This window comes from Elephas maximus, chromosome 3 (genome assembly GCF_024166365.1).
Source record: "Elephas maximus indicus isolate mEleMax1 chromosome 3, mEleMax1 primary haplotype, whole genome shotgun sequence".
NCBI lineage: Eukaryota > Metazoa > Chordata > Mammalia > Proboscidea > Elephantidae > Elephas > Elephas maximus.
The window spans coordinates 184,206,292-184,226,940 of record NC_064821.1 but is presented as its reverse complement, the minus strand read 5'-3'; the positions used below and the strand labels follow the sequence as shown (position 1 = coordinate 184,226,940).

Below are 20,649 nucleotides of genomic sequence, written 5' to 3'. Positions count from 1 at the left end.
ACTGAGGTACAAAGTGGCTAGGAATCATTTTCAAAACCAAGCCATCAAAGCCCCAAGCTCTTAGTTACATTACACTGCTTCAAATAGAACTATTTTTCCTACCAAGTATTTATAAGTCTTTACTATATGTCGTTAACGGGATGATTTGAGAGCTCTTACCCAGAGTCAGCAGAAGGAGTCAGCAATATAACAGATAGGTTCCTCACTCCAAATGAAAAGCTGTGATGTGACAACATGGGAGAAAAAACTCAACAAAATAAATTGCTCATATTTGAAGATGTTTCTCTTCATGGTGTGAAAAATCTTCTTTACTAATCAAGTGAGTTTCTTTTTCTGAGAATATGGACATATTTCAATAGTAGTATACTGCACTTTGGTTCTAGCGAAATTCTTAATCATTTTTGCATAAGCCTGTGGGTAACTGGTTAGAAGTGTCAGCAATTTATAGGTTAATTTTTATATGAGCATTTTTTTCCTAACCATGATAGTTACCATTCAATAACGCAAACTCCATCTCTACTCAAAAACCTCAATTCATTGCTTCATGACGTATTATCATCTAAGGTCAAGCCAAGGAATGCTATAATCCATTGAGGGGTCAGGACCCCAGCATCCACTCATTATTAAACAAAAGTTCCCTTTATAAACCATTTAAATCATGTTGCCAAAGAAATCCTTTATGATAGGGAGCCCAAATCAACTGTTCACTGTAAAACTCCAATACCTTGAGTAAGAAAACCTTTAAAAGATGGCTTTTTAAAACACAAACTGGATCACAGTGGAGTTCATATTTTTAAAGTATCTATTTTTTAAAAAGCAAACAAAAATAAGATTTTAGGCAAAGAATTACAGAAGCTTTTTCCAGCTGCTTTCCATATGGTAGATACAACTAAAAATACTAAAATCTGATAATAACTAAAGTTTACTTCTATTGTTTTAAAGAGCAAAACAAAATGATAAACATAAGGAAATTTAAATTTACTTACTGGACAGGGTAAAAAAAATTTTTTTTATTTACTAAGAAGCAGAAATCTCATTATATTGAGATAAATAAAAAGTTTTGATAGGAACACTTCTATTAGGCCCACAAAACAACTATAAACTACTATTAGTAATGTTGTCTGAAGTTAGCCAAGTTAAGTTAATTATGATACATCTTTATAAAGGAATATTATTTAGTGATTAAAAAGAACGAGTCTTTAGGCTCTGATTTGGAACAGTCTCTTGGATACATGGTTAAGTAAAACAACAAAATTGAGAACTACGTGTACAGTATTTAAAAAAAAAATAAAACACGTTGCTGTCGAGTTGATTGACTCATAGGGACCCTATAGGACAGAGCAGAACTGCCCCTTAGGGTTTCCAAGGAGTGGCTGGTGGATTCGAACTGCCGACCTTTTGGTTAGCAGCCAAACACTTAACCACTGTGCCACCACGGCACGATGTGTACAGTATGGTATCACGTAAATTAAAAAAAAAAAAGAGAGACACACACAGAGGCTTGCACGTATACAGAATAAGAATGCATGTGAAACTAGTAATAGACTCAGTTTTTACTACCTATCCCTTTCACCACGTATTTATATTATCTATTTAAGAATTAGAATTTAACATAAATAAAGAAATAATAAAGTATTCCTAGATATGACTACAGAAGCACAAGCAACAAACGAGAAAACAGATAAACAGGACTTCATCAAAATTAAAAACTTCTGTTCAATAAAGGACTTTAACAACAAAGTAACGGAAGAAAATTTTTGGAACCATGTATCAGGATAAGGGTTTAATATTCAGAATATATGAAGAACTGCTACAACTTAATAACAAAAAAACAACCAACCCAATCAAAAGATGGGCTAAAGATATGAACAGAACTTCACAAAAGAAAACACACAAATGGCCACATTTGTGTATGCAAATGCACAAGCACATGAAAAGATGCTCCACATCATTTGCCATTAAGGAGATGCAACCAAAACCACAATAAGATACCACTTCACCCACACCAGGATGGCTAAGATCAAAGAAAAACAGAAAACAACAAATGTTGGCACGGATATGGAAAAATTGGAAACCTTACCCATTGCTGGTGGGAACGCAAAATGGTACAGCTGCTGTGGAAAACTGTTTAGTGGTTCCTCAAAAAGTGAACCTAGAACTACCATATAACCTAGCAACTCCATTCCTAGGTATATACCCGAGAGACTTGAAAGCAGCAACACAGACACATGTACACCAATGCTCAGTGCAGCACTATTTACAAATAGCCAAAAGGTGGGAACAAGCAAAATGTCCATCGACAGATGAATGCATAAACAAAACGTGGTATATACATACAGTGGAATATTACCTGACCACAAAGAGAAACAAAGTTCTGATACATGCTACAACATACATGAACCCTGAAAACATCATGCTTGAGTTAAGTCAATCACAAAAAGGGCAAATATCTATGGTTTCTTATATGAAATATCTAGAATAGGCATAGAGACCAAAGTTGATTAGTGCTTACCAAGAGCAAAAGGGAGGGGGGAAAGGGGAAATCATGGTTTAGGAAGCGCTGAGTATCTGTTAATGGTGACAGAAAACTTGGCAATGGATAATTGTGATGGATGCACAATATGATCAATGTAATTGCTATCACTGAACTGCACATGTAAAAAATGTGGAGTTGGCAAATATTGTGTTATATATAGATTTTACAACTAAAAAAAATGACAATAAAGTTAGCCTAAAAAACTGAGAATTCTTTGTCAAGATTTAAGAACACAGGGACAAAATTAAGATAGTGATGACAGAAGCACTTCTCATAAATAGCAAGCAAATAGCATCTTCATGATTTTCAAAATGGTAGTGCTTTCAGAGGAAACCTTCATAAATGTTAAAAAAAAAAAATTAAAACCAACAACTATAAATCTTGGAAAAGACTTTGGTATAACTAGAACACCCACAGAAAACCTGGTGACATAGTGATTAAGCGCTATGGCTACTAACCAAAAGTTCAAATCCACCAGGTGCTCCTTGGAAACCTTATGGGGCAGTTCTACTCTGTCCTTTAGGGTCTCTGAGTCAGAATCAACTTGATGGCAACAGGTTTACGGGTAAAGCACCCACAGATAGATTTCTTGCTTTTGATTGTACCACATATTAAAAAAAAAAAAAAAAAGTTTAGAGAAAGAGGATCAACATTTACAAAGCACCTATTACATGTGAAGCATTTCATATATCTCACTGAATCCCTGTAACAATTGAAAAGTTTGAAATCATTATTCCCATTTTACAGATAGGAAACTGAGGCTTGGACAAAGTAAGTAAGTAATTTTCCCAAAGAAATTCTGTTAAGTAGAGACAGGATATAAGCCAGGATAAAACCAAAAACCAAACCCACTGCCATCGAGTCAATTCCAACTCACAGCGATGCTGTGAGACAGAGCAGAACTGCCCCATACGGTTTCCAAGGCCGTAAATTTTTATGACGTAGACTGCCACACCTTTCTCCTGCCAAGCAGCCAGTGGGTTCAAACTGCCGACCTTACCATGAGGCAGCTGAACACTTCACCACTATACCACCAGGCCTGGCTCTAAAGCCTGTGTTATTTACATTATACCATGATGGTTTTATTTCATAAATAAAGTACAATTGCAGGAAGGAAACAAAGAGATAAAACTTCAGAACATAAAACCAAAAAAACCAAACCCACTGCCGTTGAGTCAATTCCGACTCATTAAAAAAAAAAAAAAAAAAAACTTTTTTGGGTTCTATTAATTAGGAAAAGAGCTCTGGTGACTCAGTGGTTAAGCTCTTGGCTGCTAACCAAAAGGCTGGCAGTCTGAATCCACCAGTCACTCACTGGAGCCCTACAGGACAGTTCTACCCTGTCCTATGGGGTCACTATGAGTAGGAGTCGACTCAAACTCAACAGGTAATCAACTAGGAAATCTGCTTCGTATAATAAGTGGTTTAGAAATGGCTCTCCCAAAGGAACTTAATTCCTAAATTACTTATTTGTCAGTAACACCACATTTTGCCATTTTCTAGGAACTTTGGAATCATCTGATTTGTACTGTCTTGGTATCCTGACATCCACATTAAATTCATATTTTCTCACCTTTGAACTGTCTCTCAGATTTTCCCCAACTGTACATTTTTACTAATGTCAGAGTCTACTAGCCTCTGACTTTAGTTTGTCCATCTTAAAGCATCTTTACTAGATTAAATTTCTTAAAATACTTTCATTACCTCAACTTTCCACACAAGACCCTACACTAGATCTCTATGCCTATCTCAGCAAGTACAAATTCCTCTTACAAGCCTCTCCATAAACGGGTTCATGTTTACCTATTCAATTTTATATCCTAATTCTTTTCCACACCCACACTCGACAGGTCAAACTGTTCATTATTTCCTGCATACTTCTGCATCTTTGCTTTTGCTGTTATCCTTGACTGAAATCCTCCTCCAAATTCTTTTCATTCTTTAAGGTCCAGCTTAATAGCATCTTCTCTAAAAAACTGTCCCTAATAACCTCCTATCTTATAATCAGTAACATACTTTTGACTTAATTAAATGTTACCTTGAAACATCATCTAATTGTTTCTTGTGCTTTAGTTCTGGCTCTTTAACTAGACTGTAAATTTCTTGAGGTCAGGGTCTAATTATGTCACTTTTAAATCCTGTGGTAGCTCCCCATCATTTTAAGATTAAAGACCAACCACTTTTCAATGGCCATAACCAGACCCCAATTTATCTTTTTTGGGTTATCTAAGACCACTTCTCATCTTGTACCCTGCATTAGCTACACTGAATTATGCCGTTTCCTTCATTTGCTTTTTTTTTCTTTCTTCACATCTCCATGCTGGCATTGTCTCTGCTGGGAATGTTTCCTCCCGTTCTCTGCTTGATGCGCTCCTACTTATTCATCTGTCCAGACCCAAATGTAATGTCATCTTCTCTAAGAAGCCTTTCATGCTTGCCCTTAGGGAAAACAGCTGCTCCTTCCTCTGTATTTCCAAACTTGTTGTATGGTATTTGATTCATGGTTTAAATTTCTTTCTTCCCTACTACAGTGTGTGCTCTTTAAGAGAAAGGATTGTATCTTATTCATCTTTGTACCTGTACTGGGTTGAATATCCACCAAAAAAACCAAACCCATTGCCACAGAGTCGATTTCAACTCACAGTGACCCTACAGGACAGAGTAGAACTGCGTTATGGGGTTTCCAAAGCCGTAATCTTTACAGAAGCAGATTGCCTTTCTTCTGAGGCTGGTGGGTTCGAACCACTGGCCTTCCGGTTAGCAGTCAAGTGCTTAAACCACTGTGCCACAGGGCTTCTTCTGGGCTGAATAGTGTCCCCAAATATTCGTGTCCACTCAGAACCTCAGAATGTGACCTTATTTGGAAATGAAGTCTTGCAGATGTAATTAGTTAAGATGAGGTCATACCTGTTGAGTGTGGGTCCTAAATGCAATGACTGGTGTCCTTATAATAAGGCCACATGACAACAGAGGCAGAAGGGAGGGATGTGTCAAGGACTGCCGACAATCACCAGAAGCTAAGAAGAGGCAAGGAAGAATTCTTCCCCTAGAGCCCTCAGAGGAAGTATGGCTGGCTGATATCTTGATTTCGGAATTCTAGCCTCTAGGACCGTGAGAGAATACATTTCTGTTGTTTTAAGCCACCTGGTCTGTGGTAATTTGTTAAGGGAGCCCTAGGAAACTTGTACAGTATCCCTAGACCCTCATATCAGTATGTACATGTAGCAGGCATTCACATATTTGTAGAAAGAAAAGCAGATGTTCAGTAATAAAACAAAACCTTAGATAATACATTTTCATATACATGATAACTTTTAAAATCTCAACCTGGTGAGGTAAGTATTATTATGCCTATTTTACATATGAGCGAACTGGCTCAGAGATTAAGTCAACAGCTCTGGATCACAAAGCCAGTAAGTGGCAAACCAAACACTATAATCCAGATTTTCTAATTCTAGTCTAGTACTCTTTCTGGTAGACTAGGGTACTTTCATAAATACTCAATTAACTCATTGAACCCTCTGGAATTCCCACTGCATGTTGTACTTTTCCTGTGGCTCTTACAAAGGTCTATCTTAAATGGTAATAATTTGTGTTCTTGTCTCAACTTCTTGTTACACTGTAAACTCCATGTTGGTGAAGAAGGATTACTTGCCTTTGTATCTCTTGCTCTGCCTGGCACAGTGCCTTACACATAAAAAGGTACTAAAAAAGTACTCATCAAATGGGACTGAATAAGATACCTGGAGAGCACTAGAATGGTCATTTTGACAGGCTAGTTCTTGCTCAACCTCCGAAACCTCCAGCAGATTCCGTTCACTGACCAACCGAGACAGCTCTCCAACCACTGTCACATGCTTTGATACAGTCCCAGACATCTTCTTAAACTGTGGATAATTCTCAACAAATGCCTGCCACGGGGAAAACATCAATAGGAGGTTCTTTTATTTCTTGACTGAGAATAGATACATATTAAAATAAAAAAAAAAGCAGGGATTATTTTCCACACAGACTAAGGAACCTACAACTTTCAATCACATGACATTTTGTTATGCTTAAAAAGAGAAGAACTGGTATATGTCAGCAGACTGAGTTTTTAAAAGTCCAAGTATAGCTGAAGAATGGAAAGAAGCACATGGCTTATTATGAAGTTTTCACTATATTGTTTACTAAAGAGAGACACCACAGAAAGTAAGTCTCGAACCAAATATAATGAATCAAGGTAAAAAATCAGACCTAGAAGATTCCAGAAATGTTGCTTCCATGAATGTTTCCAAAGTCTTGCATGTTAGCCATACATGTACATGTTCGATTTACCTTCATGTCTGCAATTGATTCTAGTTTTTGCTGTTCTTTTGGTTTCTTCTTCTGAAAGTCTTCCATGAGATTCTTTATATTGCTACCAATCTCAGCGAAGTTCAGGTACATATTCTGTGAAAAAGGAAGTTAGAAAAACAGTTCTATCAACTAGTCTGACTTTCATACAACTTAAAACAAGAAGTGAAAAAGAATCTTGTATACAGTTAGAAGTGAAAGACAAGAATCCCATTATAATTACCATTTTTGGACACAGGCCAGGACACTGATGATGAATACCATTACTATTCACACAAAGGGCTACTAGATAGAAAGGGAAGTAATTAAATTGGGTTTTTTCTATGAAAAAAAAATATTGTAAAGGGTTAGAATCCAAGTCTTCTGCCTTTCCTTGGGATACAGTCTTATCTACTTCAGACTCACAGAAACTCCCATTCTATACCAATACCAATACCCACTGCCATCGAGTCGATTCTGACTCATAGCGACCCTACAGAACAGAGTAGAACTGCCCCATAGAGTTTCCAAGGAGCATTTGGCGGATTCGAACTGCCGACCTCTTGGTTAGCAGCTGTAGCTCTTAGCCACTACGCCACCAGGTTTTCCTACTCCCATTCTAAGAAGCCAATATTGGCCTTCTTACATAAACACAATTACGATATAAAAAAAATACCAAAACACCTACATTGGCATAGAATTCATCATTTTCAGCAGACAGGACCACTTCTCTCAAGTCTTTACTGATCCCTGGAACTCTGGAAAGATCAATCCGATTGTTGTTTATCCCTAATAGTTCATGGACCATGGCCTGATATGTCCACTAAATAAAGAATTATGACAAAAAAAAAAAAAAAAAAGCTGGTAACTGACAAAACATGGAAATAGTCAATGTTCACGAAAACAAATAAAATTTAATAACATTCTTGGTAATCAGCCTTCTTTACATAGAGCTCCTCTATTTAGTTCAAATTATATTACTATTTTGTGCTATAATAAGCATTAAGATTGTCATTTTAATTAGTTAAACACTCAAAAGTCAAAATACTTTTACACTTTTGGAAGAAAGGTAACAAGATTAATTTTCTTGATAGAAAGAAAACAAATTAGATCTATCATTAGCTCCAATCTTTGCCTGTGAATTAAGAGTATATTTTTGGCTTCACAGATAGGGCTATATTGGTACTGCAGTTACAAGCTGTACCATTTCCTGTACGCTTCTGTGGTTTTCTGCAGCATGAGAAGTGTGTTCTTGCCGATCTGAGTGGTGCTATATTTATCTTGGGAACACTAATATTATCAGAAAAAAACCTTGTGAGTTGATCAAAATACTGGCATATTCAGAAGCTTTCCTCTGCATCCATTTTATTTTATATTTTTACTTAATATGAATTGTGGAGAAGACTGGTTTCCAGTCTTAGGAAGAATGAACTTATTCAGCAAAACTGGAAAAGAGAAACTCCAAATCTTGCCTTCTCACCATTTATGGGGAATAAATCAATTTAGTCACAAGCCCATTAGACAAAAGTTAAGTATTCGCCAGGAATGTACTTTCTAAATCTTGGTATGCTAGAAGAATTTATATTCGTATAGCTCGGTTTAAGCACTCTAGATTTATCAAGAATTAATTTAAGAGATTATAAAAGAAGTTGCTTTATTCCTAAAACATGTACCATAGAAAAAAAGCAAGTTCCCTTAGGGCATTTAAAATAAGTACAACAAAATGTTTCATGCTCCCACAGACGGCATGATGTGCATGCCTTCTACCACAGCACTTATTATATAATTACAATTATCTGTCTACTTCTGTTCCCATTGGACCATGAACTCTTTGAGGGCAGAGACTGTATCTTTCACCCTTTTATTTCTAGAACTCAGTACACTATCTGGCATGTAATAGGTTTTCAGTGAAATCTGTTAAATGAACAACTGGTTTTCTTTGGAAAACAGAATTACAAGCTATTATTTTTCTTTCCACTTTTTTTATTTTCAAGTTTCTTTAGCAAATATATGTAACTTTGAGTTTTAGGAATATGAGGCTATCCTATACCATAGAGAAGTTTCATTCCACAGCCACAGATTTCTTTTGGCATTAACATTATTATAAGCTGGGAAGAAACTAAAATATAGACTCTACTTTAAAAAAAAAATTCATATTCACTATTAACAAAGCACCTATTATGTGCAAGGCACTGTTCTGGTACTTGAAGGAGAAAAAACAGTGGTAAGATACAGTCTATCTTGAAGGAATATATAACTGAGGAAGGGTGAAAACAGCCAAAGATATAACAAGGAAGCATGAGACATAGAGAGATGCAAGTTATATAGTGATTTTAGAAACAAAGAACACGTCTGATGGAAAGAATATAGGTTATCGAGAAATTAAATGGCTTTTGAGTGGTTTTAAGAAAGTGTTTTGATAGGTAGAGATGGGAAGAAAAGCTAGTCTAACAATTTTACAGTTTAAACAAAGGTTACAACATGAATAAAAACACCATGGCAGGAAGCCATGGGGCATATTTGGGCAGCAGTGACCTGTCCAGTTTTATACGAGGGTTGAGCCTTATTGCGAAGGCTCTTGGATGCCAATTTGAGTTTACGCTCAATGCAGTAGGCAAATGGAAATCAATAGAGATTTTTAAGCCAGGGGAATAATAGGATTAGAGCTATGCTTTAAGTAATTTAACAACAATATGTCCGTAGAATATATTAGAGTGAGAAGAAATTAAAAGTGGGGAATCAACTAGATGATGATTTCAGCATTCCTGCATAAGATCAGGTAATTACCACCAAGGTAATGGCATTAAGAATGGGAAAGAGCAGACAGAAAGAAACATAGGAAAAGGAGAATCTACAGAACTTAGAAGTTGCCTTTATTAGGGGTGGGGAGTAGTGGCCAAAAGGGACAGGAAGGATGAGGTAGAAGAGTCAGAGATAACTGTGACTGGAAGAATGGTAAAACCAAAACATCAGGAAACACAAGGCAAAAACAAGAACAACTAAAAATAAGGAGGCAAAAAAACGGATCATGCTGTCGATTTCCATTTCTGCTTTTTGATGGACACTACTTAAAATGGTCTTTCTATTTTAGTAAGAAAGGTTTATTTTGCACCTGGTTTAGCAATGGGGTGATGGCATCATCACAGCGATCTAAAATAAGCAGCAATGGAGGAACCTCAGTTCGCCGGAATTCAAAAAGTTCATATTCTTTAGTTATCACTTGCTGTGGATGAGAGACAAAGACGGTTTGGTCAACCAATTAGTTGCAGATAAAGATGATAAAAATAGGAAATTACACACAAAAACCATATCTAACAGTAGTTCCTTGCACCTGCACAAGCCTTCCATAAAAGGAATAAAAAGCTTCAAAAGTTAAGAGAGATTAGGATTTGAAACCCTGTTTTATAAGTGGTTTAACTGGACCAAAAAAGGTTAGTTTGTGGATGTTTCCTGAGTTAGAACTTAAGAATCTTAGCTTTAATTTATTGCTTTTGGTTTTGGATTACAACACACCTACCTCTTTGCCAGTAGCCTAATACATCATCTCCTTGGTTCTACATAAAATATATATATTTTTTGTTTCTGAAATAAAAGGTAGCCTTCTCTTCCATAGGGAAGTGAATGGCCTTCATGTTCTGGAGCCAGGGGCAGGCAATGCCATACCTTAACACATTCAGCGAGTCTCTTTGCTGCCTCTGACGAAAGCTGGTAACGAATCATGGGACACTTCTTCAGAGATAAAAGGAGAGCTGTCAGTCCTTGGGTTGTTCTGGATAGCTGCGCTGGATCCCAATTTCGACCCTTTTTATTAAAAACATATATCCAGAGAAAATATTTGAACTTTCTTTCACAAGTCCAATTACTTGTTGAATTAACTCCCACCTGATGAACTAACTTTATTTCTTTTCCTTCCATACCTGGCAGCAGCCCAAAATATTAAGGGAGAACAAATGTGGATTCACAGCAATGTAATCACCATAGAATTCCTGCAAATAAAGAACATCAGGATTAATCATTCCATAAACTCTCGTTTTACCATGCAGTAATGTTTTCATATGTGATATAATCCCAAAACATCAAACTCGATGAAATTCAGGTGCAACAGAGATACAAAAACTGCTCAATTAACAAGAGTCAACGTGAGGTAATCAATAAAATGATTATAAAACAGTAACAATCTTTCAAAAAAAAAAAAAAAGACGTTGTAAAGACATACACATTTTATTTCCAGAGACATCTATACACACTTGTCAATTAGTAAAAATAAAATAGTGCTATAAAATATACAGTGTTATTACTAACAATGCAGAAGAAAAACTGGATAACTGGGAGCTCCTAAAAATCAAACACCTATGCTCATCCAAAGACTTCACCAAAAGAGTAAAAAGATTACCTACAGACTGGGAAAAAGTTTTTCGCTATAACATGTCCGATCAGCGCCTGATCTCTAAAATCTACATGATACTACAAAAACTCAACTACAAAAAAGACAAATAACCCAATTAAAAAATGGGCAAAAGATACAAACAGCCACTTCACTAAAGAAGACATTCAGGTAGCTAACACACACATGAGGAAATGCTCATGGTCATTAGAAATGCAAATCAAAACTACAATGAGATTCCATCTCACTCCAACAGGGCTGGCATTAATCCAAAAAACACAAAACAATAAATGTTGGAGAGGCTGTGGAGAGATTGGAACACTTATACACTGCTGGTGGGAATGTCAAATGGTACAACCACTTTGGAAATTGATTTGGCGCTTCCTTTAAAGCTAGAAATAGAACTACCATACGATCCAGCAATCCCACTCCTTGGAATATGGAATATATCCTAGAGAAATAAGAGCCTTTACACGAACAGATATATGCACACCCATGTTCACTGCCGCACTGTTTCCAATAGCAAAAAGATGGAAGCAACCAAGGTGCCCATCAATGGGTGAATGGATAAATAATGGTATATTCACACAATGGAATACTACGTATCGATAAAGAACAGTGATGAATCTGTGAAACATTTCATAACATGGAGGAATCTGGAAGGTATAACGCTGAGTGAAATTAGTCAGTTGCAAAAGGACAAATATTGTATAAAAAAAGACCACTATTATAAGAACAGGAGAAACAGTTTAAACAGAGAAGAAAATATTCTTTGACGGTTATAAGAGGGGGGAGGGAGGGAAGGTAGGAGCGGGGTATTCACTAGATAATAGATAAGAACTACTTTAGGTGATGGGAAAGACAACACACAATACAGGGGAGGTCAGCACAACTGGATTAAATGAAAAGCAAAGAAGTTTCCTGAATAAACTGAATGCTTCGAAGGCCAGAGTAGCAGGGACAGGAGTTTGGGGACCATGGTTTCAGGGGACATCTAAGCCAATTGGTATAATAAAATCTATTATGAAAACATTCTGCGTCCCACCTTGGAGAGAGGCGTCTGGGGTCTTAAACGCTAGCAAGCGGCCATCTAAGATGCATCAATTGGTCTCAACCCACCTGGATCAAAGGAGAATGAAGAACACCAAGGACACAAGGTAATTATGAGCCCAAGAGACAGAAAGGGCCACATAAACCAGAGACTACGTCAGCCTGAGACCAGAAGAGCTAGATGGTGCCTGGCTACAACCGAGGACTGCCCTGACAGGGAACATAACAGAGAACCCCTGAGGGAGAGGAGAGCAGTGGGATGCAGACCCCAAATTCTCATAAAAAGACCAGGCTTAATGGTCTGACTGAGACTAGAAGGACCCCGGTGGTCATGGCCCCCAGACCTTCTGTTGGCCCAGGACAGAAACCATTCCCAAAGCCAACTCTTCAGACAGGGATTAGACTGGACAACGGGTTGGAGAGGGATGCTGGTGAGGAGTGAGCTTCTTGGATCAGGCGGACACTTGAGACTATGCTGGCATCTCCTCCCTGGAGGGGAGTGAGAGGGTAGAGGGGGTTAGAAGTTGGTGAAATGGACATGAAAAGAGAAGACAGAGGGAGGAAGCGGGCTGTCTCATTAGGGGGAGAGCAATTGGGAGTATGTAGCAAGGTGTATGTAAGTTTTTGTGTGAGAGACTGACTTGATTTGTAAACTTTCACTTAAAGCATAATAAAAATTAAAAAAAAGAATATACAATGTTACACTCAGATAAAAAAGAACTTTGCTGTTCAGGGGAGAATATGATTTAAAATAGGCCATTATTTTTATTCATTTATAACGTAGCACATTCTTGTGAAAAATCCAAAATTTGTTTATTTGTTGTCCCTGAAGACAATATTCTTCACTTAAGTGGACATATCACAAACGTATTTAAGAACGACTCGATGGCACTGGGTTTGTTTTTTATGTGCTTAAGAAGGGAAAGGAAACATGGCATGGCCTAATGTGAGGTATTATATAATGTGCAGAGTAACTGCTTAGGAGTTTCCAAGTTTTAACCTACCGACAAGTCTGCTTATTAACTCCCAAAGCAAGATAATCACAAACAGAACTTTAAGACGCCTCACTCACAACCTTTACTTCCTATTCTCTCCCAATCAGACACAGTCCTGCTGATGAATATTCTTATACTGTGGCTCATAAACCTAGCATATGGCCTATCTGATTCTGTCCCCAATCCTGTGAAACCCTTCCTATGAATCCATCAACCCAATCTCCTTATTCTGTATTCTCACTGATCCCTTTAATTCTGTTTCCATTCATTTTGATACTTCTTCCAAACTTTCTAAATATGAGTATCCAAACCCATTGCCATCTAAGTCGATATAGTCTGGTGCAATGCATATTTATTTTGTCTGCTCAGGAAGCTCCCTTCTTTTGAGACAGCACCTTCCTTATTTTTAGACGGAATTTTTAAAAAAGGCTCAGTACAAGAGATGTGTTAGAGAACCAGTATGTTTACCTGAACCTCAGCCACAACTTCCTGTTCATCAGCTTCAGCCAATGACTTCACATCACTCTTGCTAATGACATTACTGAAATCTGAAACAGACAAGTGAGTTGCGGTTGACTCAAAGGAGAGCATCTCTGCTGCAGTTAGACATAAATGGGCCTGAAAGTTTACACCTAACAAATAAGTGAAGTTTAGTACAGTACAGATTATGGCATATGTAAAACTGAAAATCTTCACATTGGAATGAGCAGCACAAATATGTTTAAATCCATAAATTCGTTGTAATACCAAAAAAAAAAAAAAAATCACCATTGGAGGATGCTAGGGAACCAAGCTATTATACTGATCCAAACCAAACCCACTGCCATTGAGTCGATTCCAACTCACAGCGACCCTATAGAACAGAGTAGAACTGCCCCATAGTTTCAAAGGAGCACTTGGTGGACTTGAACTGTCGACCTTTTGGTTAGCAGCCGTAGGACTTAGCCACTACACTACCAGGGTTTTCATTGTATTTATAGTAGTAAATAAATGGAAAAAAGTAAGGTTTTATCCTGTCTTTTGTATACAAACTATACCACTGGGTAACAAAATAGTAGATGAGGGGAAATTTCTTTTTATAGGCTATTCCAGCTAGAACAAAGAGGTCAAATAATAGTAGAATTCGAATAACACCACTTTTTTTCCAACCCCTAATGAATTAATTTGGGTTTTAATGAATTAATGGATATAAGCATTGAGCATCAACAGCTGCTAATAATACAACAAGAAAAAATTAGCAGAAATATACATCACCTATGAAGTATTCTTGCCAAAAAGAAATCAAATCTGAATTTCATTAAGCATCTCTATCCAACTACCAAATCAAAGAAGTCACTTTGAGGACTAAGGTTGCCTCACCAAAGCCATGATATTTTCAATCACCTCATATGCATGCGAAAGCTGGACAATGAATAAGAAGGCTGAAGAATTGATGCCTTTGAATTATGGTATTTGCAAAGAATACTGAATATACCATGGACTGCTAGAAGAATGAACAAATCTGTGTTGGAAGAAGTACAGCCAGAATTGCTCCTTACACGTGAGAATGGCAAGATTTCATCTCATGTACTTTGGACATGTTATCAGGAGGGACTAGTCCCTGAACAAGGACATCATACTTGGTAAAGTAGATGGTCAGCAAAGGAGAGGCAGCTCCTCAATGAGATGGATTGACACAGTGGCTACAACGATGGGTTCAACACAGCAACGACTGTGAGGATGGCGCAGGAACGGGCAGTGTTTCGTTTTGTTGTACATAGGGTCACTCTGAGTCAGGACTGACTCAATAGCACCTAACAATCCAACTACCACCAAGGGCCCTGGTGGCACAGTGGTTGAGTGCTCAGTTTCCAATCAAAAGTTCAGCAGTTTGAACTTTTGGGAGAAAGATGTGGCAATCTGCTTCTAAAAAATGTATAGCCTTGGAAGCCCTACGGGGCAGTTCTACTGTCCTATAGGGTTGCTAGGAGTTGGAATTGACTTGGCACCAGGTTTGGTTTTTGGTTATCTAACTACCAATTTACAGCAACTAGAGGACAGAGGAACATGCTGAATTTCCAGGAACATGTTAAACTGCCTCTTGGGGATGCACTCAGCAAAATCCAGGCTGTGGCAAACTTTACATACAATTCAGTTTCTTCAATAAATAAATAAATTGCAAGGAAAAGAGAAAGAGAGAGAACCTATAAAAGATTAAAGAGATGTGAACAACAGATCAACCAATAACAATATGGGGACCTTATTTTGATCCTGATTCAAACAAACTTAAAGAAAAGACATATGGGAACTGGAAATTTGAACACTGAACGAATATTTGAGAACAGCAAGGAATTATTTTTCATTTTTATTTAAATGTAATAATGGCATTTTGTTTTTCTTTTTTAGATGAGTCCTTATCTTTCAGAGATGCATGCTGAAAAATTTATGGGTCAAATTATATGACGTCTTAGATTTACTTCAAAATGATTTTGGTGGGGGAGTAGGTGGCAGGATAGCTAAAACAAGACTGGCCATGGCTTGATAATTGTTGAAACTTCATGATGGGTACATGGAGATTTATTATATACTATTCTACTTTTATATATATTTGAAAACTTCTATAATCAAAAGGTTTTTTTTTTTCTTCTTCTTTTTTTTAAATAAAGGAGGGGAAAGGCCAATTATGGAAGTGATTAAGTAGACATAAAAACATACAAAAATGATAAAAAATGAGATGTGTTAGTTTAGTACTAATATAGATTGTACTGGAAGTTTGTAACGGATAAAAATACTATATACAAGTTAATTTTAGTTTATTTCAAATAAAATCCTGAAACTGATTGTTCTACACAAGAATTTCAACAGATTATCTTTAGTGGGCTTTAGTGCTAACTACTTTAATATATACCATATTTATATACATGTGCACGTGCACGCGTGCGTGTGTGTGTGTAGAGAAAGAGACTTACACAAATGTTACTTTTTTGTATCTTATTAAATAGTGGCATGTGCTGAAGAAAGTCTTAGACTAAAGTCTAGGTATCAAAACTCTAAAATTCCAAAGCCTCCAAATAAGCTTTAAAACTTCTCAAACTTCCTACATACTGAGTGTTAAGTTTTGTCCCTGGTTCTGGAAATGTCACCAAATAGACTACACTGCACTAATCCTATCTTCTCATAGTGACCCTATAGGACAGAGTAGAACTGCCCCATGGGGTTTCCGAGGCTGTAATCTTTACAGCCTCTGATGGTGCAGTGGTTAAAGCACTCAGCTACTATCTGAAAGATTGGCAGTTCCAAAGCAGTCTGTTTCCACAAAGATTTACAGCCTCGGAAACCCTGTGGGGCAGTTCTACTCAGTCCCATAGGGTCACTATGAGTTGAAATCAACTAGAGGGCAATAGGTTGGGTTTGGTGTTTTTAATCTTTAAAAAAAGCTAACTGACCCATCTTTCTTCTGCTGAGGGGCTGGTGGGTTCGAACCACCCACCTTTCAGTTAATAACAGCTGTGAGTTGGAATCAACTAGATGGCAATGAGTTTGGTTTTTTGAATCCTATAAAGATCAACAATGACATCTAGAGGAGAACAGATGTAACTTCCAAAGCAGATACATTACATACATATTTTTAAAATCCATACAAATTATATAGTACCCACAAACTTGGTTTATTTCAACCCCCTTCCAAAAAAAAAAAAAACAGTTGTGCACGTAAGAGTCATGCCCTGATGGCTTGTACTTTCAAGTAACACATAAAGTAGCAAAGAGAAGGTTTTCATCTGGTATGTAACATATATCTCTGCTTTTCCAACAAACTTAAGTATACCCTCCTCCCAAATTAATAAATCAGTACCTATACCTCAATTTGGAAACCCTGGTGGCATAGGGGTTAAGAGCTAACCAAAAATTCAGCAGTTCAAATCCATCAGGTGCTCCTCGGAAACTCTACGGGGCAATTTCCTACTTTGTCCTATAGGGTCACTATGAGTCGGAATTGACTCAATGGTAACGGGTTTGGTTTTTGGGTTTTTATATCTCAATTCATAAAAGTGTAAAAGAGAAATATACATATATTTGTTTTGTTGTTGCACATGTGCAATGTGAAACGTGGCTACTTAGAACTTGACACTTGCAAAACATATTAAAAAACAAAATAGAACTTAAAAAATGTTTTTGCCTAAGTGACCGGTGATGAATAGAAATCACGGTTAGCTCTCTGGAATAGAATGCTAATCACAAGACTTTCAATACTTTGAAAAGACATAAAAAACAGACTTTCATAGAGATGGATTCAATTAACTTACTGATGATATGATGTACTCAATGGAGCATACTAACTAGGATGTTTAAGTAGGTGAAATAACATACTTACAAATAAAATATATACTATATTTGGGTCTTCGGAGCTCCTGAATCAGATAATCTACATTCTCCTGGGAAAGAACAAATAAAATATGAAGAGAGTTACTTAAATGAAAAAGTAATAAATATCATCTGTTGATTTATTTATGTGTCTACCGAGAGTCCACTGTGTGATGAGGTCTACATTAAATGTCCGTCTGTTCGGAGACAGTGAGGGTTGTGGACAAAAAAAGAGATACATAAAATATAATGATCAAAAATGGTGCAGTGGTTAAGAACCTGGTTGCTAATCAAAAGGCCGAAAGTTCGAATCCACCAGTCGCTCCTTGGAAACCCTATGGAGCGGTTCTATTCTGTCCTATAGGGTCACTATGAGTCAGAATCGACTTGACAGCAACGGGAACATACATAAACACATTAAATATTAAGCAGATGCATCATCTTGGCCAAATTAAGACAAAAATACAAAGGAAACTGATGTCGAAGTACAGCACAAAATTGACAGTACTTCTGCAAATTTCTCTCAAGTTGCTTGTTCCTAAGTTCATCTGATCAAAATTCTCATATAAAATACCAAAATGTCTCTCTAGTCTTTTAAAGACAAACATTCAAGAGAAATAGTTAATTATATTTACTTTAAGGAGCCCTGGTGGTGACGTGGCTAAGCGCTCCGCTACTAACTGAAAGGTCGGTGGTTCAAACCCACCAGCTGCTCTGTGGGAGAAAGATGTGGCAGTCTGCTTCCATAAAGATTACAGCCTTGGAAGCCCTATGGGGTTTCTATGAGTCAGAATTGACTCAACGGCAACGGGTATATCCACTTTCACTTTCAATTTATCAAATCCAAGACTCTGACCAACTGCAACATTTGTGAAGTATTTGCAAATAAACCAAAACCAAACCCACTGCCGTCAAATGGATTCTGAAAATAGCAGGGTACAATTAAGGAATTTTGTCTTTATCCTAAAACAATGAGAAGTCATTGAAGGATTTCAAATGGGTGTGACATGATTTGATTTGTATTTTGGAAAGCACATAACCCGTAAACATGGTAAAAGAGTGCATTGGAGTTGAAGAACATGGATATGAGAGGCAAGAGAGTATCAAAATAATACTGTACTAGGAAAGGGTTGTTAAAGAAGAGGCTCAAGATAGATTCAGAAGGTGATGGACAAAGACTGACAGAAGGCTAAAGAACCTTTAGATTAGGGGAAGAGAACAAACAAACAGGGGAGAGGAGTGAGGATGTAGAGGGATGGTTAAAAGCCCTGGTTGGCTGTAGAGGAGAAGCAGGGTCGGGCCATAGGAAGACTGGGTACATTAAAAGCAGACCAAATCAGCTAAAAGAGGGCTCTGAGTGTTGGGCTACTAAATATAGATTTAGTCATAGAAATAAAATTGAGCCACTATAGGTTCCTGAGTATAGAGGTGAAGAAAATAGTAAAGATTCAAGACACTGATAGCTGTATATAAGATTAAACGGCAATGGTATATGATGTGATAGGTATCCATGTTAATCCAGGAATAAAGTGATGTGGGTCTCTGTTCTGGCTTAGAAATAGCCAAGAACCTAAAAGACATCTTGAAGGAAGAATTGGCTGTGAGGGGCGAACAGAGAAGTGGAAGGAGAAGAATCAAGGTTATAACTCTGACAAATCAGGATAGTTATGATGCCATGAATGATGATAACAAAATTTATTTTGCCTACTTAGTATTTCAAACCAGGGTGTTCTTTCTGCATTTGCCTGGGTAGATGGCAGTTCAGTTTATGCAGTACCTTCGTAGGTCGAAGAAAACAAATGGCCTTCAGGTGTTTCATAATCTCTCGATTTTGAGAGTCAATGCGTTCAAAGAGGTACACTTCCTTCTGAAGAATCTCTGATTGTGTGTATACCATACTCACTATTCCAGTCTGTAAAGAAAAAGAACTAAGATCATGTTAGTCCAGAATAATAAAAACAAAAAGCAACACCAAAGACTTTGTGTGCATTTTCATTAATACTTAGCTCACCATTTTACTGAGCATTTCAAAGCATGTAGGCAATGTACCAGAATGAAAAACATGTTCTCTCTGAACACAGACAATCCATAATTTGCATCACCTTAAAGAGTTGTTTTGTTTTTTTAAAGCCTGTGACCAAAAAATAATAACCTGTCATCTCAGCTTTACTTTAAAAACACAACGTTGGCTGAAAATAAGAGCGCCATCCCCAAAGTCTTCCAAGTGCTCTGCCTCACACATTAATTATTTCTGATAGAGACACTTAGAAAAGGATTTCTAATTCCAATCAATTGTTCCGGATACCAGAAATCTTAAAACCCACTGGGAACGCTTTAGGCAACTTTTCAGTTCCCATACAGAACTGACTCTCATTTTAAAATCTTTAATTAAATACTAAATCCTACAGTGGAAAGCAGCCAGCTACTGGAAAGGAGGGGCAGTTGCTTCATAAACACTGAAGGAAAAGCAAACTCACCGTCTCTTTATCCATGAGAAGTACTTTCATACCGGGTCCACTGTCCTCTATCATTTTGGAAATGTACTGCTTCACAGCAAAAACCACGTTCATGGTGACGAATTGACAGGTGCCCCACAGCCCTTCCCGCCCCCTTTTTCTTGCAAAATTAATCCCTGGCCTGTTGGCGGGGTCTCAGCAGCTTCCTCTGCTCCTCACTTCGACTTCCGGGAGTCCGGGCGGCTGCGGTACTGGGAATTGTAGTTCCGCTGCGGGGTCCGGGGAACCAAGCTTTCCGGCGGGATGGGAAAGCCAGGTTGAGACCCCTTGGGCAGCCTCGCGCGGAGGATTCCTCCCTCACCTCGCGCCTGGAGGTGTTTGAGCCCCGGGCTCTCAGACTTCTTCCGGCCTTGGCCCTGGAGGCCCCGGCTGCGACTTGAAACGCCTCCTGGCTTGGGGAGAAGGGGGCGCCTTGCGGTGTGGAGGAACTTAGCGTAAGGCTGGCACCGAGGCAGGAACAGAGCGTGGCCGTGGTCAACTGTTTGCCATTAACACTTTCTTGGGTGGCAGTGC

General features: G+C 37.8%; 1 protein-coding gene across 3 annotated transcripts in view; it reads right to left on the bottom strand.

Moving 5' to 3' along the window:
* The window catches only part of VPS45 (vacuolar protein sorting 45 homolog), a 93,645-nt gene extending 73,222 nt beyond the window's left edge, over window positions 1–20,423 (bottom strand). The window contains exons 1-10 of one of the 3 annotated variants that reach the window (XR_007516778.1): window positions 20,098–20,422; window positions 19,398–19,532; window positions 17,631–17,691; window positions 13,748–13,827; window positions 10,768–10,836; window positions 10,514–10,651; window positions 9,963–10,073; window positions 7,539–7,673; window positions 6,854–6,967; window positions 6,280–6,447 (exon numbers count right to left, since the gene is read on the bottom strand). Coding sequence is in view for 2 of the 3 variants with exons in the window: in XM_049880321.1 (XP_049736278.1) it covers window positions 6,280–6,447; window positions 6,854–6,967; window positions 7,539–7,673; window positions 9,963–10,073; window positions 10,514–10,651; window positions 10,768–10,836; window positions 13,748–13,827; window positions 17,631–17,691; window positions 19,398–19,532; window positions 20,098–20,190 (1,104 nt within the window). In the remaining variant the exon portion in view is untranslated. Of the gene's footprint in view, window positions 1–6,279; window positions 6,448–6,853; window positions 6,968–7,538; window positions 7,674–9,962; window positions 10,074–10,513; window positions 10,652–10,767; window positions 10,837–13,747; window positions 13,828–17,630; window positions 17,692–19,397; window positions 19,533–20,097 lie in introns of all 3 variants that reach the window. The other 2 variants (XM_049880321.1, XM_049880323.1) reach the window with 2 other exon arrangements.
* Window positions 20,424–20,649: the final 226 nt, after the last annotated feature.